Source organism: Sciurus vulgaris (genome assembly GCF_902686455.1).
Source record: "Sciurus vulgaris genome assembly, chromosome: 3".
NCBI lineage: Eukaryota > Metazoa > Chordata > Mammalia > Rodentia > Sciuridae > Sciurus > Sciurus vulgaris.
The window spans coordinates 181,819,960-181,847,741 of record NC_136463.1 but is presented as its reverse complement, the minus strand read 5'-3'; the positions used below and the strand labels follow the sequence as shown (position 1 = coordinate 181,847,741).

Sequence of the window (27,782 nt, the reverse complement as noted above, 5' to 3'; positions counted from 1 at the left end):
CAGACCAACAGGCAAGGAACATGAGAACACCACAACATCTGCTAGACATTCGAGGACAAGGAGAAACCCATTTTTTTAACCACGGTAGTGTCTCATATCCCTGAACCACCCTACTCCCCTTCCCTCCAGATCTACCAGCTATGCAACCCCACACTCCAGGCACATACAGCAAATCTACACTTTTATTTTTCTGTTGTTCTAAAATGTGTTTTCCTCAATGTATCAGTCCAGGACTTTCACCTCCCTTTATAAAAACAAAACAAAACACACACACATACACACATGCCACCCTCCAACCAGGTGAAATATCCCCGGCGATTAGTCTATAACAAATATTGACACAAGGGGAGAAAAAAGTATGTTGAAATGTATTAGAATTAACCTGTACAAAAAAAAAAAAAAAATTAAAATATAACCTGAAACTGTTCAAGTTCAGAAAATCTAGTCAAGTCCTTTTCTCTGGCCAGGAGTATGCTGTCATCAGAGGGCTCTGGGTCACCAGCCAAGGAGGGGTGGGAAGGAAGAGACAGAAGCAGCAACAGTCCTTCACCAGACTGAGGGGCCCCAACACCACCATCCCTACCACAGGGGCAGCCAGGAGGTGTGGAAGGTCTTGGGAGAGCAAGTACTAGCAGACGGCCCCAGAGAGCAGCCAGGCCTACACACCAAAACAAGGCCGAGCAGTCAGAGGCAGCAGGAAGAGCAGCCAGCAAAAGACACCAAGCTGGGAGAAACACTTCTGCCACCAGCAGACCCACAGCACCCTCTGTTTGTGCTCAGACACCAGAGGTTAGTCAGCCCAGCGCTCCCAACTAATGAGAGATCCAAGCTGGGCTTAAGAGGCTGAAAACCCGCAGGTTTAGTAAACACAGCCCAGCATCACATCCCTCCGTGGTTGAACTGGAGCTGCCAACAGGGCTAAGGCAGGAGAGGGAAAACAAGCATGTGGGTACCTGGCTAGAGAGCGCCTGCACCATCATGGGGACGGTGGTACATGGGGCTGGAGAAGGAACGCCCCCTCCTCGCTCAGAGGGGCCTCCTCTGCAGTCATCCCTATGGGCCGGTTAAAGCTGCCTTCGGCTTATGACCAGCCTGACAAAATGACATGGAGCAAAAGAACAACTGGGAGGAGGACGAGCCCGTACAGAGACAAGAGCCTCCTGGAGGGAAGCGGGCAGTGTCCACCCTGTTAGGATGGCATCCACAGAGCCCCTGAGTCTGAGGGAACAACAGGAAGGAGGAAGTGGGTCGGGAAAGGAGTCATGGTTTTGCTGGAACGGTACCAATGGATGGGGAGATGCTGGTGAGGGGACGGGCAGGTCTGGAACTCACAGCAGGTAGAGAAGGGAGGAAATAGGCCCTTGGTGTCCCCTCCCCACCTGACCCAGGCCTGGTGAGTACCAGCTGCCCCAGCCGGCCCTAGTGGCGGCTGGAGACCAGACCTTTCACTTTGGACATCTTCTTGGTGGGCTGCCTCTGCTCAGCATGAGGGGGACACTCCCGCTCAGCTAGCTGCTGCTCCATTTCCTGAGCCGAAGAGGATGCAGTGGCTTTAAGTGTCTTCTTGATGTTGGTAACCTGGAGAGAGACAGAACTGGATGTGAGCATCTGACATGCACCACAACTTGTTCTCAATATGGTGAGGCAGAGAAGCAGACAAAAATCATCTGCAAGAAAATCTACAATAGGGGCCTGGGTTGTGGCCCTGCAGCAGAGAGCATACCTAGCATATGTGAGGCACTGGGTTCAATTCTCAGCACCACGTATAAATAAGCAAATAAATATATAAAGGTCCATTGTTAACTAAAAAAATATTAAAAAAGAAAAGAAAATCTACAACGATCTTCAGAAACCAGGTGACAGAAAGAAGCAGGAGCTGCTCAGGGAAGGCAAAACTGTGGGCCAGACCTGATTTCCTAAGGCTCAAAAAATAAGATCGAGAATCAGTAAATGGGATGGATTCAAACTAAAACTGAAAAGCTGCTTCTCAGCAAAGGAAACAAACAATAACATGAAGAGAGAGCCTACAGATTGGGAGAAAATCTTTACCACATGCAAATCAGATAGAGCACTAGTTTCCAGGATATATAAAGAACACAAAAAACTTAACACCATAAAACAAACAACCCAATCAATAAATGGGCTAAGGAACTAAAGAGACACTTCACAGAAGAAGAAATACAATCCATCGACAAACATGAAAAAATGTTCATCATCTCTAGCAATTAAGAGAAATGCAAATCAACACTAAGACTTCATCTCACTCCAGTCAGAATAGCAATTATCAAGAATACAATCAACAGTGTTGGCAAGGATGTGGGGAAAAAGGTACACTCACACATTGTTGGTGGGACTGCAAATTGGTGCAGCCACTCTAGAAAGCAGTATGAAGATTTCTTAGAAAACTTGGAATGGACTCACCATTTGACCCAGCTACCTGACTTCTCAGTCTATATCCAAAGGACTTAAAATCAGCTTATTACAGTGATGAAGCCACATCAATGTTTATAGCAGCTCAATTGACAATAGCTAAACTGTGGAACCAACCTAGATGCCCTTCAATAGATGAATGGATAAAGAAACTGTAGTATATATGCACAATGGAACATTACTCAGCCTTAAAGAAGAATGAAATTATGGCATTTTCAAGTAAATGGATGGAGTTGGAGAATATCATACTAAGCAAAGTAAGCCAATCCCCCAAAAAAACCAAGGGCAAATGTTTTATCTGAGTCATAAAGGGATGGGGGCTGGGTACAAGGGAAGAATGAAGGAACTTTGGACTGGGCAAAGGGAAGTGTGGGGAGGGGCGACGGGGGTGGGAAAGATGGTGGAACGAGACAGGCATCATGGATGACAGACCCTATGCATGTGTAAGATTGTATGAATGGTGTGACTCTGCATCGTGTACAACCAAAGAAATGAAAAGTTGTATTTCAAAAAATAAAAAGTGGGGCCAGGCCTGGGGATGTATCCAGTGGCAGAGCACTTGCCTAGTATGTGTGAGACTGTGGGTTCCATCCACAGTACTGCAGGAAGGACAAAAGAAAAAGGGAAACCAATGCTTTTTGGTTAAAACAAGTAGAAGTAGACCATCTAGCAAAGCAGTATGACTCAGAAGGTAACAGAAATCAACACTGAAAACATCCTTAGAAAAAGAAGGGCGAGCTGGACGCAGTGTCACCCGCCTGTAATCCCAGCAGTTCAGGAAGCTGAGTCAGGAGGATTGCAAGTTCAAAGGTAGTCTCAGCAACTTAGTGACACCCTGTCTCAAAATTAAAAAAAAAATAAATAAATAAATAAATAAATAAATAAATAAATAAATAAATAAATGGGATGTAGCTCAGTGGTCAAGTATCCCAGGGTTCAATTCCTAGTACAAAAAAAAAAAAAAAAAAAAAAAAAAAAAGGACAACTGAAGCATTTTATACTCAGCTAACTGCAGACAATGTATGAAACCAAACATTTCCATGAGAACTTCAAACTTTTTTTTTTTTGGTACAGGGGATTAAACTCAGGGGCACTCGATCACTGAACCACATCCCCAGCCCTATTTTGTATTTAATTTAGAAACATGGTCTCACTGAGATGCTCAGGGCCTTGCTTTTGCTGAGGCGGGCTTTAAACTTGTGATTCTCCTGCCTCGGCCTCCTGAGCCACTGGGATTATAGGCATGCACCACCTTTGAACTCTTCTTGAATAAACAACTAGTGCATGAATTTCAGGCAAATAATTGACAAAAGAAAACTAAGGAAAAGAACTGGCAAGTGTTATCACTCCACTGTTTGCAGCATGCCTTTTTTTTGTTAACAAAGTAGGTGCTCAAAAATATCCAAGCAACATTTTCCCATGTCAACACATGTCCTCTTGAATATCTGTGTACTACTGTGCTGTAAATATTCTACCATTTAAAATTAGTTCCTGGTTTGTTTTCTGGTGTGGGAATAAAAGGCCTTCTATGTTTACCTCTGCATATACTCTGTGAAGATCTGTGGAAGGCATACTCCTAGACGTGAGCTTTCCAGATGAAAAGGGTTACACGTTTTACATAGAATCAGGACTGCTTAGCTAAAGTGCCCAGAGTCAGAAGTGTTTCAGAATTCAGAGTTTAGCAGATTTTGGAATATTTGCATATATTTTACATATGCTCAAAATTTTCCAGATTTTGGAATGTTTCCAACTAGGGATGCCTTCTGAAAACTGATAGCACCAATCCACGGAGTGTGCACTCCAGTGCAGTGTCTGTTTACACGCCCATCCCTGAACACCAGTCCTGACGGTTTTTACATCTTTGCTCTTCAGCTCACTGAAAGGAACAAAACGTGAAGGAAAAGCAGGCAGAGGAAGGAGGTGATAGGGAAGAGTCCACTCAAATGTTAGCCTTCTTTAAAAAACAAAAACAAAAAACAAAAAACACATATTAGGACAAAAAAGAGAAGGATACTGCAGAGTAATGTGTATCTTTCCTGTTTGATGGTTTCCATATTCTCTGAGAAGCAGTAGATTTGCCTTTCTACAGAGCAAGGGAGTAGGCAGGATCAAAAATTCAGAAGTCAAAATATCAAGAGCTTAAGAAAGAAAAAGTCCAAATGCAAATATCAAATAATGGCTATGAAAGTGAGAGAAATACTCAGTTCCTGGAGAAGAGCAATCATCTGCAGCGTCAACCCAACTAGACTGGAGGTGGTTATTTGTTGTCACTGTCATTTTGTGAATAGAGAAACAACCACACCCCAAACTGCTATAACCTACCAAAATCTGAACCTTTCTGCCAGGAGAGTCACAGGACTGGGGCTGGGACAGGTACTATGGAATGAGCTCTAAGTCAAGTCTGGGTGTACTAGGTGTTCTGCCAGGCCTGAACCCCTAACTCAGAAGCCCAGACAGTCCTCCCTCCCAGTGGTTCCCTGCCGTTTTGGTGTCTCTGCCTCAGCAGAGTAACTGGGGGAGCTGGTGAGGAAAGATCACGGGGCAAGCAGGTGTGCCTCTCTTTACGAGATCTGTTATTGCTTGTTTAACTTCTAGGCCTATTTTGATGGCCTTGGAGGAGAAATTTTAAAATGTGATTTCTCAGGTACCACTGTTTTATAAAATAACATTCCAATGTTTCTGTAGTTTGATATTCTTTCTAAACATTAGGAGGAATATTAAAATCTTATTTGCATGCCAGTCACCTCTGACTTCCAGTGTGAGAAGGTCCTCCAACTGAGCAGTACCTGAGAGGGTTTCTTTTGAGGTTTCCTCAAAAGCTGAAAAAATTTTAATCAAGCAAAACAATAGGTTTCTACATTGATTAAGTTATCTTGAGATTTACTGATAGTCTCTTGACCCCTATGTGAGTTTAAAAAAAAAAAAAACAGGTAATCAATTCTTGGTTATTCTCAATCCTTTGCACCGTGTTTCTGTAGCATAAAGTCATTTCGAGTCTGTCAGAATTAACAACTGGTGCCAGGCTTTGTGGCACACACCTGTAATCCCAGAGACTTGGGAGGCTGAGGCAGGAAGATTCCAAGTTCCAGGCCAGCCTGGGCAATTTGGCAAGACCCCACCTCAAAATAAAAATTGTGGCTCAGTGGTAGAGCACCCCTGGGTTTCAATTCCTAGTATGCCTGCCCCAAAGCAAAGTAAAAAGAAAAAAATTAGCATCTCTCTCTTTCCTGAGTGGTCTCAGGGGACCTGGGCGAGCTTTGGACTCAAGAGTATCTGCATCCCAGCCAGCTGAGCAGTCAGTCCCCAACCTGGCAGCCAGGGGCAAACCCTATCTGGGCACATTCATTCCCTGAGATAAGGTTCCCTGGTGGCCTCTGCAACTGCCCGCAGTGCTCTGCTAGTTTTGCTCTCTGGCTGTATGTATACTTGTTCCCGTCAAAGTTGGGTATGTCAGGTGTCATGTCTTCACACAGGAACCCACAGGTTCTCACCGCAGCTCCTGAGGCAGCCTCACACGGGCCCTCCTCTTGACCACACCAGCACTCCCCTGAGGGTAACTCAGTCACCCCATCTCGGGAGACTCAATTCTATTGGTTCGAGAGCCTGTCAAAAGCAAAAAACAAAAGCAGGGACACCCTCCCCTTCACTAAGATGCCAGCTTACCTTCAAGCAGCTTTCCCTTGTGGTTACTACCCTCTTACTATTCTGGGTGCTTAGTGACCCTAGTGTGCAAGAGACTTGGTCCTGGAGAAAACTTGGTTCTTTTTCTAGTTTTAAACACCATTCAAGATCTGGTTCCTTCCTTCCCTGCTCCTCAACACAGACCCTGCACACCAGCTACACTCACTGCCCCTACCTGCCCCCACACACTTGGAAGCAGTGATTTCATCTCTGCCTTCCGCGACCCTGCAAGTCCAGCCTGGGCAAAATGCCTCCTCAGCCAGCCACCCTGAGCGCCTGGAGATTCAAGCTCCTCTCCCACCCCATGCTTCCTGACCACTCCACCCCACGCTCAGCAGCCGCTCCCACCTGCTCCTCCCCAGCCGTGCTCTTGTTCCCAGCACTTCAGCCAGTACTGGTCTCCGTGTCCCACACACGTCTCCCCCTGCCAACAAGATTGCCGATAGATGTGTACGTCCTCTACAGCAGTATCATGCAGAAGCGAAATGTAATCAGACACCAGGGAAAAAGAGGCTTCCTGGGCAAGTGTCCCTTATGCACAAGAAACAAGGCCTAGAACTCCATGAAGACAACCTCAGGAGGGCGTGCTGTGGCTCCACCCTGGGTCCCAGTGTGACAGATGCCTTGCTTCAGTATCAGCTGTATCACTGGCTTTTTTTTCTGCAAAGGGCCTTGTGCATGCCAGGCAAGCACTCTGCCACGGAGCTACACGTGCAGTCCTATGGTTGGCATATTAAACATACGGAACTCATGAAGAGGACTGCTAAGGTCAATCAAAGACTCTCAGGGTTAATGGGAATATTAGAGCCAGGTGCGGTGGCACCTGCCTATCATCCCAGTGACTGGCTGAGGAAGGAGGATTTAAGTTCAAAAGCCAGCCTCAGCAACTTATTGAGACCCTGTCTCAAAACAAAATAAAAAGGGATGGGATGTAGCTCAGTGGTAAGAGTTTGCCTAATATGTGCACTGTCCTGTGTTTAATATCCAGTACCACAAAAATGAAAAAGAATTAACGTCTGCCAGGAGCTGGGCAGGCTTAAGGGTGGCGCTCCTTCCAGGACTCCAGGCTGGCCCTGAAGGGAGGTCCACTGGTTAAACCTGTTTCAACCTTGTAGACTTTGAGATGTCTAAATCCTCTTCCACAGAGCCCCACTGAATTGATGACAAATACCCCACAAACTTGTCTTCTTTGGCCTAAATCTGACAGACCCCTTCTGATTTTCCTCCTGGAGGGGCCTAGCTTACAGGCCACCCCTACCCTACTTACCCCCAGATGACCTAGAGTTTGCTGAGCTCTTCAAAACATGGACCTCAGGAATTTTCCAGTTAAGATCCACCTGCTGGCAAAAAATGTGGCCAGACTCTACTAGAGTCTCTAGTAGAGACCTTAAATATTCAGGCAAAAGGAGAGAGAAGAGCTTTCTAGGGCAGAAAAACTTCCTTCAGCTGTGGGGCAAAGCAAATGCAGACAACAGGAAATAGAACCCACAGATAGAAAAGTGCTACAAAGAAAAGGAGCAGCAGGAGCTGGGCACAGTGACACATGCCTATAATCCCAGTGGCTCAAGAGGCTGGGGCAGGAGAATCACAAAGACGAGTCTAGCCTCAGGAAATTGGTGAGGCTCTAAGCAACTTAGTGAGACCCTGTCTTAAAATTAAAAATATAGGGCTGGGGCTGTAGCTCAGTGGTAGAGCACTTGCCTAGCATGTGTGAGGCACTTGGTTTGATCCTCAGCACCACATAAAAATAAATAAAACAGAGGTATTGTGTCCATCTACTAAAAAAATTAAAAATACAAAGGACTGGGGACGTGGCTCAATGGCAAAGGACCCTGGGTTCAATCTCCAGTGCAAAAAAAAGAAAGAAAGAAAGAGAGAGAGAGAGAGAGAGAGAAGCAGGAGATGGGGACAGCCTGTCCAACAGGTTCCAAGGCACACTATTAGCGCCACTGTAATGGCCAGCAAGCTCAAGATTTGTCACTGACTTAGCACCTGGGGATTTTCTACATAAGAAAACAGAGCCTTCTTTAGTTTTATTACCTATATGAATTGAACATAGCCTATTTTATGAATGTATAACTACAGTTATATATTAACATTCCACAGAACATCAGACACAGGCACATTCAAATGTGAAGAAAACTTCCTTCTAAAATCAAATGAAGAGTTGCTTTGTGAACTTCTTTCCCCTCCAGAGCACTTCCTCAGAAACAATGAAATAATGAAATAATGTTACTGTTCTGTACCCCTGGCCTTGCTGAAACTGTAACTAAATATGTTACTTATATAAAAAGGAAAGAAGATTCTTAGGCAGTTTGTAATAGGGCTATCTTCATTCAGAGGGAAGGTTCTGGAAGGTACAACTCACCAGAAGAAAGCTATTGTAAGATTTTTGGGAAAAATTTCAAGTTTTGCCCTTTGAGAATAGCAATGGAATTTAAGGACCAATGAAGAAAAGATCACCCACTCAATTAAGAAAATGCCTATAAAAGGCCAAGGGTAACAGAAGCATAAATATAAGCAGGATATAACAGAACTACCTTTGTTCTCTGAAGATCTGTTCTCTTTTCAAGTCAATGAGCATTTGGTAAGCACCTTTCATATGCCTCAAGCAGCGGATGATCAGCACCTACCCTGCACTGCAGACCACACAGACTGAACAGAAAACGACCAGGCTGAGATCCACTTTCTCTTGTCCTATCCAGCTGTTCCAAGTTTTCTAGAAGACTACTATGTCAACAGATCATTTTAAATACTGGTGGAGGTGGCCTTCGTATTTTTACTCAGATCTTTTTCTCAAAGTCCTTAGCGCCGCCTAGTGGGCACCAGGCTTTACTAGCAGGGGTAGCTGTATTTTCTAAAAACTGGCTACCCATAACAAATTTGCAAGTGTCGGATCACTTAAAAAAAAAAAAAAAAAAAGCCATGATTTGAAGAGTATACACTGTTGTGAAAGAACAGAGCACAGCAGCTCACACTGGCCCAGTGTCTACAACAACTCTGTGCACACTCACCTGTTTTAGTGTCTACAACTCCATGCACACCCCGTTTTTGTTTTTTGAGAAAAGGAAAAAGAAGCTTCACTGCTTTAATAGCAAAGGAGAAAAAGAGATGACTCCTATCCCAGAGGCTGTGATTCTCACACCTGCCTTTCTTTTGTCTGATGCCAGTCACTGAAAGAAACCTTGAACAGTTTAAAATTCTAAACAAGCGTCATTCATCTTTGTCAATGACCACAATGATGCCCCCTTCCTACTCACTTTCCACCACCTGCCACAATCAGCAACAGTCCAGCACAAAGGCAACCCATGTCCCCTGCTAGATTAAAGGCCGTAGGTTTTACCTAGGTTTCCCCGAGGGTAGGCCTCCAAACCTTGTTTTTCTTAGGATTTCATTTATAGAGAAAAATAAACAGAAAAGAGTGGTCAACCTATCCTACATTGCTCACATCTCAATCCTAGGTCAGACGGAGGCCACATCATCAGGAAGATAGCTGACTAGCTTATTAGTGAAGTAGTAGGCTTAATGTCCTGACTTTGACTTTGCTAATGTTAAATTAAATGTAGTTTATCCTTCTTGGATTAAAAATGTGCCATGAACTGAACATCCAGAGTGTATGTACATGGGGAAGAAGATATCTGAAATAAATTAGCACGAGTTCATGAAAGGCCTACTTCAGCAGTGCACTGACAGACGTTTATGGTATTCAGTTCAACATCTGAGTACCTACTGTAGGTGAGACAGAGTACAAGAGTCAGTTTTATGGAGATAAATAAGCACAGGTTTTCTTTTCAAGGAGTAAAGGACTCTCCAAATTCATAAACCTCTTTGTGAAAAGCACATCTATTCATTTTTTTATGTTCCTAAAACATACCTGGAATTCTGAGCCCCTCTCAGTCATACTCTTAAAACAACTGACTGTAAAACCTCATTCAATACCACTGACATTTCAAGCCCCAGCCACACTATTAAAGGACTTTAAATGCTAAAATGAACCAATGCTTTTGATCTTAAGGGCTCCTCACATCATACTATAGGCACACAAATGCCCAGAACACAAAGGTTGGAGACTGTGTGCATGCAAGAGGGTAAAAGTGTCTTGGACAACCACGCATCACTAAAATCACACTCACATCTTCATTTTCATTTCATGCACTGAATTTTTCCCTTTTTTATTATGAAACATCATGAAATTAAAAGTGTTTGTATAAGGATACAGTCTAGAATAAAACACTCTGCACCTGCCACTCCACTTAAGCAGTACCAGGCCTTGAAGCCCGTGACTCCTCCACAGCTGACAACCACCATCCTTTTAGCCACCCCCCCACCTCCCCAGTGCTGGAGCTTGAATCCAGGACCTGCATGCTTGGCACTCTACCACTGAGACATATCCCTAGATTCTTCTAACCGTTTGTTGTTGTTGCAGATGGACACAATACCTTCATTTTATTTATTTATTTTTATGTGGTACTGAGGATCGAACCCAGTGCCTCATACATGCTGCCGCTGAGCCACAACCCCAGCAGCTTCTAACCAATTTTAAGATCCATCCCCAAATGTGTTTTATTTTGCTCTACAACTGTAAAGACATGTGTTTCAGAGAATTACAATCTTCTCTGCAATTCCAGTCTGTACACCCTGAACTGACCAAGAATCAGAAGAGAGAAAGAGAGAATCAAAATCAAGAGCTGTGTCCCACTAATTCCTATGTTCCAGCACCCAAAACTATTTGGGGGGACTGCTTGTTTTGGCCACACCAAGGCTCACAAGATAAAAACAAAAACACTACAAAGAACAGCCAGGTGCACCTGGAGAGAAGCAAACATTCCCTCCTGTTTACCTCTGCCTCCACCTGCTGCTGAGTCCGGTGGTGGTTCTCTTTGTACTGGTTGGCCCTCAGAACCTGCTGCTCGATGCCCAGCAGAACCGCCTCACAGCCATCACACCTGCAACAGAGAGCACCAGCCCGGAGCTGCCAGGAGGCCCAGAATCTCTCTCTCCCGGCCTTGGGAACCTCTTTCTCAAAAGGCCTCCCTACCACCTTATGGGACTCTTGCCCCACCTCGTTCAAATACGTTACACAGAAAAATGGGAACAAACGTGGTGGTTTGTGGGTACTTCCTTGGAATACAGCTCTCATATCCAACTTCTGTAGACCCATGGGAAGTGGTTTTACAGGCTGTGAGAGTGGAGGTGGGCAAGATGTGACAGGTTGCACTAATCATCCTCCTCAACAGGGAAAAAAAAAAAAATTCCCAAAGCATCCTTTTTGGAGATTACCCCTTTCCTCAGAAACTGAAGTTCCTTCCTGTCATACTCCTCCTGTTGCTCACTGTTATTCTCCCCATTGTGATTTGAATTTTTTTTAATAAAATTTTTTTTTGAAAGAATAGCAACAATGAATATTCATATCCCCTCTATTTAAGATTCAATATCATGTTTGTGGAACTTCTCAAAGTAACAATTCTGTTTCCAATTGAATGCCAAACTGCAACAGGAGTTCTAAGGCTCTCTCCTGGTGAACACTCTGGGCCAGGAGTCCGGGTATCACATCCTGGCCCAATGTACGAGGGGCTTAAAACAGGAAACCAGGTCCTGGTTGTGAAAACCGTATGAGCCAGGTCAAAACTGGACTGGAATAGACAACTTTAGTAGGATCAGACATCTAGACTTTGTTTGCTAGACAATTTTTGTGTAGTATTTTTTAAGTTTACTTTGATATAACAGTTTAAGAATCTTTGAAAGCTCCTGCTTTTCTTCTTTTCTTTTCTTTTTTCTTTTTTTTTTCCTGCGGTGCTGGGGATCAAATCCAGGGCTTCATGCTTGACAGGCAAGCACTCTACCAACTGAGCTATCTCCCCAGCCCGAAAGCTCCTGCTTTTGTCAGGCATTGCACAGGGGGCCACACTTGGGACAGATGTGGCGTGAGGAGTGGGCAGCACATGCCCGAGGTTTAAGAATAGTGTCAATGAGGGAAACTCAGAGGGCATTAGACCCCAGATTTCAAAGGTGGGCCATTCATCCCTGGAAAGAATCCAGGAGATAAATGAGATCATTTGTTTTAAGGAAAACAAGTTGCCTGTCCCTCTGCATGAAGCCTGCCTGCTCACAGACTCTCCTCACCTCAAATTCTACTCTACTCCCAGCCCTCCTTCAAGACTCACTACAACTTCTCTAAGTCCATCCAGCTTTATAAACCCGAAATCATTTAAATAACTCCACAATAAATCCTTGTAGAATGTGTAACAGCTCTTGTTAAATATCGAATTTCACTGAGAATGCAACCAAATGCCCCAATTCTTTTTATATATCAGGAATATAGTTATCAAATATTCTGTGTGAGGCTGTGTTCCAAATCAGAACAACCCATTCCTTATCTTCAATATCCCTCCCAGTGTTTCACAAACACCAGCTCAGTGTTATAGACTCTGAACAAAAGTTTTCTTATCCGAAAACATCTCACAAATACTAACTTCCTGAGCTTGACCAAACTTTGAGTCTGCAACTGCAAAGTGCAGGATGGGTGTCACGCAACTAGGATGAACGCTCCCCTGCCAGGTCTGAGTACTTCAGGGCCCACTTGTTCAACAACCCTCAGCTGCATTTAAAGCAAGAACGATTTTACAGTGAGGCACTAGAAGGCTTGAAATGATTCCTACTACCACACATCTGTCATCACAAATGCAGCCCCACTATCTGGTTCACCGTCCTTTGGCCCACACCAAGACCTCAGCTGACTCCTGGTGATTGCATTTTTGCATGTAGGGGGACAAAGGATAAGCTAGCTATCCCGCTCCTTCTTTCAGCCTTACCATTCATGCAAGGTCTTGACGATATTATTGATATCCTTCTTCCGGATGTCACGGCCAATGCAGAAATCCACCTCCAGCAGCTGATTTCGCTGGTCCAGCTTGCCCTGGATGATGTCGGTGTAGACAGCCTCTATGATGAGGTCTTCTAATTCCCGGAGATTCCTCATTTCCAAATCCTTCAGCAGCACAGAGTAGGGAATACACTGTGGATAAGGCCATGTGATAGTTATAAAAACCACCTGGTAAGCATTAATGAAAACGCAGGTATTATCCACACAGCCAACAGCTGACTTTGGGCTCAGGTAATGCAGGTCAGTCATAATCATTAATGTCTAATATGACAAAAGTAGAGAAATGAACTGCAGAACCTGTGACAAGACCCTATGGTGTCCAAGAAGGTGCCCTCTTAATTCTTTACATCCTGGACTTCACCCAGCCTTCAGTTTTCACACCCTGGAGCATACTCTTACAGATCCGAAAGATTCCTTTCAGAGAAAAAGGAAATAGTCCACATGTGCCACGCTGCCACCTTCAGGAAGCTTGCATATTTTGCATAAAATGCCAGATTATCACAACCTCCAAGAAGTCCCAGACACTGGGGAGAACTGGCTGCTTGCCCAGCAAAGTGCTAGCAAAAAGATTTGCAGGCCATCACTCTTCCTACAGGTGGCCAGGGGAGACAGCCAGTAAAGAAGGCATCTTGAAGTCTGCACCTGTTTTCTCAGATTTTTCCAGAAAATGCAAACCCCCAACGAGTCCTTTATTGGATTGTACCAATATTCTGCATGACTCCAAGACAATATAATACCTAAATATACAGTTTTCTGCAAATCCTGCCACATTACTACAGTTAGTTTAGAAATAAACGTAGAAATCAAATTTGTAGACACACAGAAAGAAGAAAGATGCACACAGAAAAAGAAATACAGCAAACACACCCAGAAGGGCTTTCCATGGCTAAAGGCATGCTATCCAGGGATGGTGGGTGGGCTTACAATGATAAGCTGCAGAAAGAAGAAAAATCATCCTACCCTTTACCACACTCGAGAAGTCTATGATCAGGACAAGAAAAGGTCAGGTCTTCATTTCCCAAAACAGGATCCCCTGAGCTGGTGATGTAGTTCAGTGGTAGGCCCTGAGTTCAATCCCAAGCACCACCAAAAGGGATTTAAAAAAAAAAAAAAAAAAAAAAAAAAAAAAAACCTCCCACTTAAAATGAGTTCCAGAAATTTGTGAATAGATCAGATAAAATAATTTCAGCAACTGAAATGCATATGTATCTCAAGAACACATATGTATCTCAAGTGCAATCAAAAAGCAAACTTTTTCAAAAGCATATTTCCACAAAAACTTAAGAGGCTAGGATTAGGCAGAGAATCCAAGTCAACTATAAATTAACTGAGTCTAGACTATCTTTATTAATGACTGGGAGCAGCTGGCTGCAAGGCTTCTTCTAAACACACTGGGGCAGAGAACTCAGAGGTATGATGGAGCGGTATCTTACAGAAGTATAGAGTATAAAGTTAGCATATGAGAAGAAAATTCCAATTAGTGTAATTGACTTTGAAAATTAAAAAAAAAAAAAAAAAAAAAGGCAGGATATTAAAAATCCACCTCTCTAGGCTGGAGGTATGGCTCAGTGGTAAAGCATTTGCTAAATATGTGCAAGACTCTGGGTTTAAATCCCCAACACAGGAAAAAAAAATTCTCTCAGTAAATCCAATATACCAAGATTTTCTTCCAACATGGGCACAGTTCACTGTGCACCAAGCAACAGAGGTAGTTAACTTGCTGCAAGATACCCTGTTGTTTGAAAAATATGTATCTTTAAACAACAGTCTCCCTTAACATGCCAAATGTTCAGGTCATGTGATGACTCATGGCATGCCAGAACAAGACCTGCTGATTCAGCCCCTGTAGGGCAAGCTTTTGTGAATGCAGGAATGGGGAGTAACTGTTTACATCACTTTGTTACCTTTTTCTCTTTTTTTCTTTGCCAAGTAAATTTAATGTATTTAAGAAGCCACTCTACTGTGAGTAGCTGGGAGTTCCCTCATTGATGCCAATGAGACACCTGACTTGGGATGTGGAGAAAGGCAGGGAAGGATCTGGGACTGTACCTTCATTCTTGACGCCAAGCTCACGATGGTAAGATGTTTCAGCTTGTTCTGCTGAGCTGTACTCAGTTCTGGCAGGCTCTCCTTGTTGGCTGCTCAGTCCCACCCACCACAAAAATTAAGACAAAAAATAAAATTAAGATATTTTATGGAATAAGCTCATCAACTCCCCACCAATTGTACTACTAAACCACTGTCATGACTCTGCATTTATTCACCGGGCAAACATTCCATGAGCTCCTCCCATCTTCTCTGAAAGACAATATGCTTCCAAAAAAGAAAGACCAGTCTATACACAAAAGGAGTTAAGTCTCCTAAAAAGCCAGGCACAAACAAACAAAATTATCTTAAATGGAATTATCTTAATGGAATACTGTTTGTGCCCCTTGTGACACTCGATTTAAGTCCAACGTATCTTCACTGAGCATCTATTCTATGCAAGGTGATATCTTCAGGGGAATCAAGGATGAAGAAGATGGGCTTTGTCAGGGCTGCTGGGCCACCAACTCCAGGAACTCCAACCACCTACAGCTGTGCAACTCTTTGGCCCTGGACTTGTCCTCAATCTTATAATTAAATGTTTCACTAGCTACAAAAGCAAAGCAGAGTTACCAGAAGGATACAAATTTCCAAGAGAAAAGAAGAGAGGGAGAAATAAACAAAAAGGGAGGGAGAAGGGACAGAGGAGAGGGAGAAGGAAAGGGGACAGTGAGAACAATCTCATCTGGGAGGTACAGAAGATGAAAGAAAAGCAGGCTTCGTGAAAGATATGGAGTTTGAGATGAGTCTTGAGGGATGAGCAAAATTTTAGTAAATAGTAATGATCACAGCAATGGGGGCAGGGGGCAGTAGCTGCAGATGATATACAGAGCGCACGCACGCACACAGACACACATCCAGTTAACATTCACAACAAACCCAAGACAGATTTCAAATGTCTTCAATTCCTTTAATGTAATTCTGGATTCCAAAAAGCTGAACCCAAACTGATTTTTTCTTAAGCAGGGTGCTGAAATTCACATGGTGGCAATTCCTGTCCTGAGAACAAGACTGAACTGAGGCTGGCTTTTATCGTGTTTGTTGTGAATATTTACTTGTTTTGTTGCAAAACTGTGGATGTGTTCAACTACAGATGCTGCCCACATCCTTCTGGGAATGTTACATAAAAAGGCAAACACATACTACCTTTTCCAAGTCCACCAAATTCTAAACTGCTAAAACATCTAGCCTCAAGGAGTGTAGGTAAGGAATTATGGAATTGTATTACTACTCTCAATTTACAGCTAAGAAAATTGAGGCACATAAAATATTTAATTTGCTAGAGAACACACAATAGCAGAAGTTGAGTTAGAATATAGGCAGTCTGGTTCCAGAGTCTGTATATGCTGCCTCCTTAGTAAGTGAGGACAGAAATAGGACACATTTATTGGAACAAAAGATGATCAGAAAAATGTGATGTAGGGGCTCTCAGTTGGTAGAGTGCCTGCCTCGCAAGCACAAGGGGTTCAATCCCCAGCACCAAAAAAAAAAAAAAAAAAAAAAAAAAAAAAAGAAAGAAAGAAAAGGGAAGAAAAATATGATGTACCAGCAAGTGGCAAACTGTTCAGTCTGACAGCACAGAATAAGTAGAAATGACCACTTAGAAAGGAGGGGAAGTCAGGGATAAAGTAGGGAAGGCCTGAGCATCAGTCTACTTTCATATGAAAGAAAGCAAGCAAAAAAGAGAGGGAGAGAGGAAGAATGTGGGGGGCGGGGGGGACCGTAAGAGAAAGAGCGGGGATGGGGAGGAGGAAAGGAAAGGAAAGGAAATCCAGGAAAACTTGTTTGGGTATAAGGTAAGTTAGCACTTGGATATGCAAGTCCCTCATTCCTGAAACTTAAGATTCTAATTTAAAACAACTCAAATGGGCTAGGAATGTATCTCAGTGGTAGAATAGGAGACTGTGAAATAGTAAAAATGAGTAAAGCCAGGTATGGTGGTGCACATCTAATTCCAGCAACTCAGGAGGCTGAGGCAGGAGAATCACATGTTCAAGGCCAGCCTGGGCAACTTAGCCAGACCCTAAATAATTCAGAGACCCTGTCTCAAAAAAAAAAAAAGGAAGGGAATTAGTTCAATGACAAAGCACCCTTGGGTTCACCCCAGTACCAATAAGTAAGTAAGTAAGTACAAAATTTAAAGACTTGTGAAACAAATGAAGGAAAAATATGAAATTGTATATACAGAGTCAAGCATAACGGGAAACAAGTCTGGCACTAAATGCTACCAATAATTAATGGAGGTACAACTATAAGTAACTTTTAAAATTTATTTTTCAAATATTCTTCAGTATGATATTATTTTGATAACATTTAAAACACTGAAATATCTTACAAATGGGTATTCTGACATTTCATCACACACCAAGTGCCCTACAAATACCAGTCTCAAGAATCTTATCTGGAAGATAAACAAGGGCTTTGTTTATGGATGAGCATACACATAGCCCCCATTTTCCCTGATGGGAAACAAAAGGTAAGAAGGCAAATCCCTTTTGTGAGGTCACCTGCAGACCTCAGTAACATGAGAAACAGCCCTGTCAAGAACTCCCCATACACACACACCACACTTTATATCTAGAACCTCAATCATCCTCCAAATGGAGTGACATAGTTAAGTCTTCTGAAGGATCTTAACCAACTCACCTATGTAATCTGGGTATGTTCCATAGGCAAACAGGTTCAGCAACTGCAAATAAGCAGCATTTGCTCCTTCTGCAAGCTGAGGAGGAAAAACAAAGTTCACTATAGACCAAACTATCTACCAATCACTAGAGGGCTTAAACAGAGGTGGGTGACCATGTGCCAAAGATATCAAAGTCCCTGGGGTCCTTTCCAATTCTGATTCTTTGGGAAAAAATAAGTAAGATTATTAAAGGCCCAAATTCAATCTTTCTCCCTCAGGAAGACATTTTATACTACAGATACACGCCCCAGTAGCTGCTTCTAAAACACACACACACACAGCATTAAGCACTGGAAACAGTTCAACTTTTCTCAGGATTCCCTTTACATTAAAACAAAGACTGGGCTCGTGCAGAGGCACATGCCTATAATCCCAGCAACTTGGGAGGCTGAGGCAGGAGGATTGTGAGATCAAAGGCAGCCTCAGCAACTTAGTGAGAACATGTCTCAAAACAAAACATAAAAAGGGTTGGGGATATAGCTCAGGTTCAATCCCCAGTACCAAAACAAAGAAAGAAAGACTGGAACAGTCCTGTCCATACAACAGCTCAGTAGGCTGAGAATCACCATCAAGCCAACTGAACACAACTTAGCATTAATTCCAAGTTTCAGGACCACATGCGGACTATGAACTCTGGGAAAGAGTAGCACAGCATAAGGTATGAAAGAAACGTCAGGCTAGGACAGAAACGAGGATATCAGGTGGCCCCAAATACAAATTTTCATTAAAATTACTTACTCTTCACTGAAGTTGATGGCAAAGAGCCACTGTAGAAAAACCAAAGAGCTACTATTCTGCTTGGAACTGCTCTGCTGTCAGTTACCTTAACTAGGTGCTTCTTTTACTACAAACAAGGTCCTGTTACTCTTCTGATTTACCAACTCAGAAAAATCCAAACAAGAACAACAATACCACTACTACTCAGCTTTAGCAATTTTAAAAAAAGTTCAAAAAAACAAAAAATAAATTTAAAAAAATTCCAAGAACCATAATTTCAGACCACTAAAAGGCAGCTAGCTTATTTCTCAGCTCATAAGTGGAAAAACACAAACTGTGGAGATAAAGGTGATTTGCTAAGCATAACAGTAAGAACTCTACCATTCTATACCTCAGTCTACCTTCTCAGATTATTACAAACCTCCAGAGGTCCCTGAATCAGAGTTGGAGGAGACATGTAAAGGTCACCAAATCCAGCCCCCAACTTTTCAGAGAGAGAGTTAAAACATTAGCTAGAACAGACCATTGTCTCTAAAACAGATACTACAAAACTGGCCTAAGCCCATAAGTTCTTGCCAGCTTTAATTTCCATCTATTTCCTCTTAACCAGTCTTGCACAGTTTCAGAATCAACGGCTTGGCATGTTCATTCAGGTTTTTCATGAACCTACCTGAAGGTCATCTCTTCTGTTGAAAAGTAAATCCAGTTCTCTCAAATCTTCCCCCTCCCCTGCCCCAAGTATTAATTTTCCATTTCTGGTAAACTAAATTTTCACTGAAAGCCTACTGTGTGTCAGGCTATAACACACACGCTCCAAGAAAGCAATGGTGAACACAAGTCTTATCCTCACAAGCTTACAGTACAGCAAAAAATACAGACATTAAGTAAAAATTTACAATTAAAAAATAAGGTGGCTCTCTCATTCCATTTCTGGCCAGCAGAGGAAGAGAAGTTATGTGTGGGACGGTCATAAGGAACTACTCCAGTCTCCTGATGAAGAAGAATAAGCAGACATATAGCACCAAGCCCAATACCCTTAAGGCCCACTGCTGTGGTTATAACTGACTGTGGGCAGCTAATGGCAAAAGTGTCATGATGGTCATGAAGGCAATGATCAACACAGCAAAAGTCAGCCACCTCTTAAATGTAGAACACCACCACCAAGAACGCAAAGGCCACTCTCAGAAGCATCCAGCACATGATCTGCAAGAAGTACCACACCTGAATCTAGTGGGCATCCTTCAGTCAGCACCATTCTGAGCCACCAGAAATCTGTGATGGTGGGGAGAAAATGGACCCATCAACCAACACATCAAAGCTTCTGAGAGCTCCCTTCTACAGCAAAAACATGCCTGCATTTCTCTCAAATAAATAAAAATGCAAGTGCCTAAGTAAGAAGTGTAAGTTGCTTTCCATCTCTTTGTTCCATTTGGTCCTTCTTAAAATAGATCTCATTTTTGAGGCACACTGACCAAAACAGATAAAACAATCAAACAAATCGACAAATCAAACTGGAATACTTCCTTGCTTTAATTTTCTTAACTTTTTTCAAGTGTATTTTTAGTTGTAGATGGACATGATATCTTTATTTTTCTACATGCTGATGAGAATCAAACCCAGTGTCTCACATGTGCTAGGCAAGTGCTCTACCACTGCCACAACCCCAGCCCTATCTTTCTTAGCTTTTTAACACATCCATGTTAGCGCAACATTGCCCTTTTTCGCAGGAACAATAACTTTCCTATTCATGCCCATCTCATGTTCAACACAGCAATCATTTTCTGCTATGTATGTCCCTGACCAATCTTCCCTCTCTATATTGTGCTGGAGGATTTTTGTTCCTCAGAGTGCCTGAAACTAACCCTATTAAACATCAGCCCACACTTATAGCACCATTTGTACTTTTTTGCTATCTTTCAGATAACTAGCAACCCAATCTAACTTTACCCAAGGGGCTAATATTGAATAAAAGAACCCAAGACATTATCCTTGATCTCTTCCCCTGCCCCACCAATTCCTGTCACTCCTTTAATAGAGTACCCTACAGGTCCACAATACTTCAGCAGTGAAATTCCTTGGAAACCTGGAGAGTCACAGAAAGGTTAAGTAAAAAGAAAACAGACAAATTATTTGGAAACTGCTCTTACCTCCTGCACATTGGCCAACTCCAGCAGCTCTCCAAAGACATAAACTCCAGGAGCTTCCAATACCTGGCTTATGAGAGCAGTGAGGGCTGAGCCACTGGTACCTTTGGCTAATAAAATAAACTGTTCCAGAAGGTTACTTGAGGGTTTTTGTTCACCTGCCATTCTCTGACCTGGAGATCTGTTCAAAAGAAAAGTGTGTCAGTCATTCTTTCTTCTACTTTCCAAAGTCTGTAGTTTTTTAATGCTGGACCAGACACCAGCGTTTATAAAGATAAAACAGCTCCTGAGTCCAGATGCAATGAACTTTGTGAGATGGGTAAGGTTCAGCCTGAAGTTAAGGGGATTTTGTCCTTAATTCCAAGTTTGAAACACACTTTATCTAAGTCACTTCCCCATCTGTCCCTCTCCCAGAGATATCCTTTATAGGCCCTTAAAGACTACCATGACCTAAAGAAACACACAGGAGTTTCTCCATACTTGTTTTATATCTACCTCATTTATAAATTCTGGTTCAGAGTCAAAGGATATTGCCCATTAACAAAGGTAACTCATTTCAGCTTCCTATGTGTTATTAGAATCTCATCTACAGACAGAACAAGATAAAACACAAACAGCTTACAAGAACCATGCTTCATTTAATTTAAAAAGTAATTTAAGGTCTGGGGATGTAGCCCAATGGTACAGTGTGTGCTTTGCATGCACAAGGCCCTGGGTTCCACGCCTAGCAACACACACACATTATTTAAGCATTGGGAAAGGAGAAAAACATTGTAAATGATAAGCAACAATATATTCAAACTTAGAAAATACTGTGCAAGTCCACAGGGAAAATTCCTCCATTTGGTCTCTTAATGATATGTGACATTTTACTAAACATAACTCAAAATCTGTATAAAACTTCAACAATAACAGGATTTGGGAAAACAATGCAGATACTATATTGCCATCCCCAAGACATTAGGTTCAGGAAGGACCCTCAATTTTGTAATCTAATTACATGTTGGGTGTATTTGGACGCACAACATACCTACTCGAGTCCCACATAAGCAGAGATTTGTCCTTCACAAATGATGAAAATTGGGGAGTGTGGCAAAACGAAGGAAAAGAGTTATGTGTAGTAAAATGAAGTAAAGAACAATTTACAAAAGGATAATCTGGTAAAAAAAAAAAAAAGAGGAACACTCTTACACTGTTGGTGGGATTATAAATTAGTATAGCCACTCTAGAAAATCAGTAGGGAGGCTCCTTAAAAGGAATAGGGCTGGGGATATAGCTCAGTGGGTCCAGTGCTTGCAAGCCCCAGGGTTCAATCCCCAGCACCGCAAAAAAAAAAAAAAAAAAAAAAAAGGGCTAGGAATGGAATCACCACACGACCCAGCTATACCACTCCTCAGTATTTATCCTAAAGAATTAAAGTCAGCATTCTCTAGTGATCCATGCATACCCATGTTTATAGCAGCACAATTCCAAACTATGGAACCAGCCTATGGAACAAATTCAAACTATGGATAAACGGATTTGAAAAATGCAAATACACACAATGGAGTTTTATTCAGTCATAAAGAAAGAAATTCCATCATTTGCAGGAAAATGGATGGAACTTGAGATTATGCTAACTGAAAAAAGCCAAACTCAGATAATCAAAGTTGTAAGTTTTCTTTCCTATGTGGAAGCTAGAGAGGAAAAAGTAAATAAAGGGGGGAGGTCATGAAAATCCAAGGTAGATCAGAAGAGAAAAGGCACCAGGGGGAGGAAGGAAGGGAGGAAAAGGGGAAACAGTGCGGAATCGCAATGGCCAAATTATATTGTTTGTATGTACAAATATGTAACAACAAAACCCACCAATACGTACAACTACAATGCACCAATTAAAAAATATGGAAACAAATTTAACAGATAGTTTGGTACAAGAAACACTTATGTTTTCTTGTGGAGTCAGGCAACAAAACTGCATCTTTCACACTATTATTATGCTGCCTCACTTAGCAGCACCTAAGGTCCTACCAGAAAAAGTGTTAACAATGAGTTCTGAGGAGACAAAAGAAAGAGAGGAAGGGGAGAGGGTGACAGGAGGAAGGGGAGAAATGGGGAAGAGGAGAGGAAGTTAGATGACGGTGGTAAGGAGAGGAGAGGAAAACTGTCTTCCAAGTGGACACGTGTGAAGACAGGTGGGGATCTAGGCAAAGAGACTAAATGGAAGGAGCTGGGGGTGGAGAGGAGGTAATGAAACGGGGAGAAACTTCGGTGCAACCCAAAGATCTCAGATTAAAGTGCAAGTGTGTGGAGAGTTTAAGAAGACGGTGACAGTCGTTAGCTTCTGGAGTCAAAGGCCCCCTAGGAGGCTAGGGACCCAGCGAAGATGAATTCCCAGCAGAGGAAGGCGCTATTTGATGAACCGGAGAGGGGCAAATGGGCGGGCTTTGGGGGGATGGGGCAGCGAAAATAGCCGCGGTGCGGAAGCGGAGGGTCGCAAGCTGCGGCGGTCTCAGGGCTGGCAGCTCGCTTCAGGCAGGGCCGCGGGCGTGGAGCGAGGAGCCGCGGGGCGCGCTCCCGGGGCGGGGGCGGGGCGGCGTGGCTCGGGGTTTTCCTGGCAGCCGCCGCCAAGCCGGAAGTCTGGACGAGACTGGAGCGTAGGCCCCGGCGCGGCCTACCCTCTCACCGGCCCCTACCTGTCCCCGACGCCTCTCCGTATTCTTCGTGGCTGGCTCGGCCTCCCGGCGCCTGACCGCAGGTTGTCAAGCGTCCATGATCAGCCCGGCGTCCGGCGTTTTTCTACCTCCGCCGACCCGTCGACCGTGCGGTTCCCCCGGAAGCCTCCCACCGCGGCACTCGAGTTCCACCCACACAAGGTTCCCCGCGCCGCGTTCACCGCCTCCGACCTCCTTCAGTTCGAAACCAGAGGGAGTAGAAGGTCCTGGATGGGCTGCAGCCGGGGAACCGGGACGGGAGGCGAGTAGAGAGGGGCTCAAGGAGAAGAATGCGGCCTAGATAATACTGGGACCTAAACCACGGCCGCCGCCATCACCATCCTGGACCCGAGCTCACCCGTCTGCCTGAGCTTTATCCCAGGAGCTCCCTGTGGCAACTGCACCTACCCCTGGGCACAGTGAACCATTAAGCCTAAAAACAACTACAATTTATTGAGCATTTTCCCCATGCACTAGGGGCTTTACATGTATTATCTCGCTGAACTCTCATAAAACCATGACCTGTAATTCCATTTTTCAGGGAAGCTAAAAGTCCAAATGTCAGTAAGTGCCAAAGCTTGCTTTGGAGTCCGGGCTGTCTAAGCCAAAGACGATATCCTTGACCTCTATTCAAAAAATGTTATTAAATAAACAGGAGATGGTTTGGGCCAACAACAATAGTTCTGTGACCAAAACGTCATTCGTGGCATTGCATTTGGTGCTAACCAACTCACCAGGGAAGATGGCTAAGAAATGCCACATAACTGAACGCTTGAACTTATTCTTTTAGATTACATGACACAGATCTTCAGGTTTCAAAATCTAGAAAAGAGCCCCCTTTACTTATTGTGCATTATAGTGTAGAAATCAGAACAATGCTATGAAGTCTAGAACCAACTAATTGATTCATTTACTCAAAAAATTTATTTAGTGCCTATTATGTTCTAGAAGGTTATTAAAAGATAAAACAAGTTTCTTGTGCGCAAAAAGCTCCAATGTATTAAGTGCTATGAGAGGGATAGGAGATACCAAATAGATTTGAGAAGAAAAAAAACAATCATTTTCCAGGCAAAAAAATGAAAGAAAAGAGGGTAGTGACCATAGTCACAGAGCCTTGCACTGTGCAGCATACACTGATGCAGAAAAGAAACCAAAAGTGGCTGGAACCCAGGTTTCAGGTATGAGAAATGAGGGGTGCATAGCTGAAGTCAGGTCATCAGGAATTTACATGCCAGATACTATACCCAGTAAAAGTCTAAATACAGCAAAGACCTTGGAGACCTCACAGCCCCCTGGGAGAACAAATAAGACTCACCTGACTGTGGCCTGGGGAAGGGTGATTAAGGGTGGGCATTTGGAGGAGATCAGGCTTGAGTTAAATCAGGAAAAATGAATAAAAGCAGAAAGGACATAATCCAAGTCAAGGGGTTTTTAGTTTGTCTTAAGGGCAATGAGGAATTATTTAGGCTTTTAAAGCTGGGAAGAAGTAGGAATAGCTCATTTTAGAATGGCTATACTAAGTGCTACAGGAACTAACTGAAGAGAACTAGAAGCAGATGCCTTATTTCACATACAAGACTATAAGCTCTTAAACAAACATACTGGCAGTTGGAGATGAAAAAGGAGACACTGTTGAAGACATTTAGACTATAAAATCTATGAGAATTGGTGACCAGTTAAATGAAGGGAGAAGGAAGGAGAATACCCAGGATTCTGGCCCAGGAAGCCAAAGCTGTCTGACAGTGGTGTTAAATGGGGCAATGAAGGATGAGGGGCAAGTTTAAGGGTGAGAGAAAGACGACTGAGTTCAGTGTGAGCTTGTAAATATTCTGGCAATCCCTCTGCTTCCTCCAAAATAACATTCATTCTCCAAGGCTGCAGTTTAAGTCCTTTGCAGTATGCCTCCCTTCTAATAGTTCCAGCTTTGTCTCCTTCCACCCGCTTCACAGGTTGAACTCTAGGCCTTCCAGTGCCCAACATGAATTCAAACAGGCCTGTGCCCAGGCTTGCTTTCTCTTTTTTGCCATGTTCTTCTCTCACATTTGCCTGTAAAAATCCTACTAACCCTACAACCAAAGCTTTCTTAAATTTAATGCAAAGAGTATTACATAAACACTAAACTATTATACATTGTAATTAAGAATTTGTTTCAAAAGACACTGGTAAGAGTGAAAAACAAACCACATCCTTGGAAAAGATATTTTGCAAAGTTATGTATCAAAGCATTCTATATCCAAACTATGTAAAGAACTACAAATCAGTTAGACAAATGGCCCAATTTTTAAAAGTGGATGCCAAACACGGTGGCACATGCCTGTAATACCAGCAGCTTGGGAGACTGAGGCAGGAGGATTGCAAGTTCAAAGCCAGCCTCTGCAATGTGGCGAGACCCTAAGCAACTCAGTGAGACCCTGTCTCTAAATAAGATACAAAAAAAGAGCTGGGGATGTTGCTTGGTGGTTAAGTACCTCTGGGTTTAATACTCAGTACCAAAAATAAATAAGTAAATAAATAAATAAATAAATAAATAAATAAATAAATAAATAAATAAAAGTGGGCAAAATACTTGAACAGTCACTTCACAAAAGAGGACTTTCAAATTGGCAAAAAGCATATGAAAAGATGCTCAATGTCAGAAAAATATAAATACTTTGATGAAATGCCACATTAGCCAAAATGGCTAACATTAAAGACTGACAACACCCTATGCTGGCAAGGATAAGAGGCAACTAGAATTCTCTTATATTGCTGGAGAAGGCATAGATTGTACAATCACTTTGGAAAACTGGCAATATCTCTATTGCTGATCATACACATACTCTACAAGACATTGACTTCTTTCCTAGAAATATGTGCTCATGTCCACAAAAAGAAACATACAAAGGTTCATATAAGAATGTAGCTTTGTAATTAGCAGCCAGAAAAATGATAACCCAGATGCCCATCAACCAATCAAATAAATTGTGAGATATATATATAATATATATATATATGCATACTAGTAACCAAATGAAAACAAATTTTAAAAAGGTATACATACCATGGATGAATCTCATAAAAACACCAATGAATGAGAAAAGCCAGACATATATTATACACACTGTATAAGTGAAATTCAGGTACAGACAAAATTATCTATGGTAATAGAGCCAGAAGAGTGGTTATCTCCAGATGTGTGGATGCAGTACGGATTGAGAAGCACAATGAATGATGGAAATGTTCTCTATCTTGATTTGGGTGATGGCAATCTAGGTGTATACATATGTGAAGATTGTTCCTCTACTGCATGTATGTTTTACCTCATTGACAAAAGCATCTAAGGATAAAACTTTTAATGCAGAAAAAAAAATCCATCCTTCAAGTTCAAATGCCACTTCTCCATAAAGTTTTTTAAGCTATTATAAATCTCCCCAACAGGACCTCTGTGGCCTACTAATGTGATTTCTTTTATGCATCACAATCTATCTTAAATCTCAACAGAGTCTCCTTATTTCCCTAAATCAAAGGTTATCTTCATAGTGACAGTGATCATGCCTTTCACCTTTTACCCACTCAGTGCCTGACAAATGACCGAAGCTGAAAACATGTTCATTGAATTATATGGGAGAAAAAAATGTGTGTGTGCTCAGATGGGTGAGAAGAGGGACAGAAAGAGGAATGAAGGCCTAGGAAGGAAGAGGAGATCTCCAAGGAAATTGTGGCTTACATCAATTTTACCTACTTCCTGAAACCACATTAAATGTCACCTTGAGTGACAAAGAACAAGTCAAAACACCAAGTCCTACCTAGACTCATGATAAACAAATATCACACTTCCTCACTTGCAGGAAATTCACTAAATAAATGCTTACCTAATTCTGGGTGTTTCAACCCTAGATGAAGGTTGATTTCCTGTTCTTCAAGAATAACAATCACATTGTCATACTGCTGAAAATATCACTTTCCTAGTGGGACCCACACTCTGGGTCGGTAGGCTTAGGGCCGAATTCTAACTCTGCCCCAACTTGCTAGAACTATGATCAATCTTTTGCCTTGCTGGGCCTCAACTTCCTCACGAGTAAAAACAGGGACTGGATTAGCACATCCTTTAGTGTCCCTTCCCGTATTGATATTCCGAGTATACACAATCGGTATATTTCCCAGTCCAAAGTAAGAGTGCACCAGAAAATCCGGAGAAACACTTAAAAGACGCCCCGGTCAACAAACGAATACGATTTGAGGAAGTCATTTTGTTCCACAATCTTTCATGGTTTAATCAGTGTTTCTGTTTGTTTGCAACCTTACCATGATTTGCAGGAGACTTCTGAGTTCCATGTAAACAGAAGTTAATTCTCTGTGGGTTGTCATCTTCCTGTGAGAGTAAAGAGGGTCTTCTCGTCCGGTTTCAAGCCTCGGATTCAGAAACCACTAACCCCGCCGGCGGGATTCTGAATTTGCGCACACTGCGCGGCACACGGGAATCTAAG

General features: G+C 42.7%; 1 protein-coding gene across 3 annotated transcripts; it reads right to left on the bottom strand.

Moving 5' to 3' along the window:
• Positions 1-348: 348 nt before the first annotated feature.
• COPS7B (COP9 signalosome subunit 7B) lies at positions 349-27,782 on the bottom strand. Of its 3 annotated transcripts, XM_079134875.1 has the most exons (9): positions 27,601-27,782; positions 27,168-27,207; positions 24,632-24,686; positions 20,630-20,807; positions 17,726-17,801; positions 15,044-15,132; positions 12,924-13,126; positions 10,952-11,057; positions 349-1,578 (listed from the first exon to the last, which is right to left on the bottom strand). In XM_079134875.1, exons 1-9 carry the CDS (start codon positions 27,661-27,663, stop codon positions 1,420-1,422), a joined length of 969 nt encoding a protein of 322 aa, XP_078991001.1. In that variant the 5' UTR covers positions 27,664-27,782; the 3' UTR covers positions 349-1,419. The 3 variants fall into 3 exon arrangements, with proteins under 3 accessions (XP_078991001.1, XP_078991000.1, XP_078990999.1); XM_079134874.1 differs by lacking the exons at positions 24,632-24,686; positions 27,168-27,207 and having other exon boundaries at positions 27,601-27,758; XM_079134873.1 differs by lacking the exons at positions 24,632-24,686; positions 27,168-27,207; positions 27,601-27,782 and adding an exon at positions 23,299-24,224.

Coding starts and splice junctions, on each gene's coding strand:
- COPS7B (XM_079134875.1), bottom strand. CDS start 27,663: ATGACAACCCACAGAGAATTAACTTCTGTTTACATGGAACTCAGAAGT. Junction 13,127..15,043: donor GCTTGGCGTCAAGAATGAAG/GTACAGTCCCAG, acceptor CCTTATCCACAG/TGTATTCCCTACTCTGTGCT. Junction 11,058..12,923: donor GTCAAGACCTTGCATGAATG/GTAAGGCTGAAA, acceptor TCTCTGTTGCAG/GTGTGATGGCTGTGAGGCGG.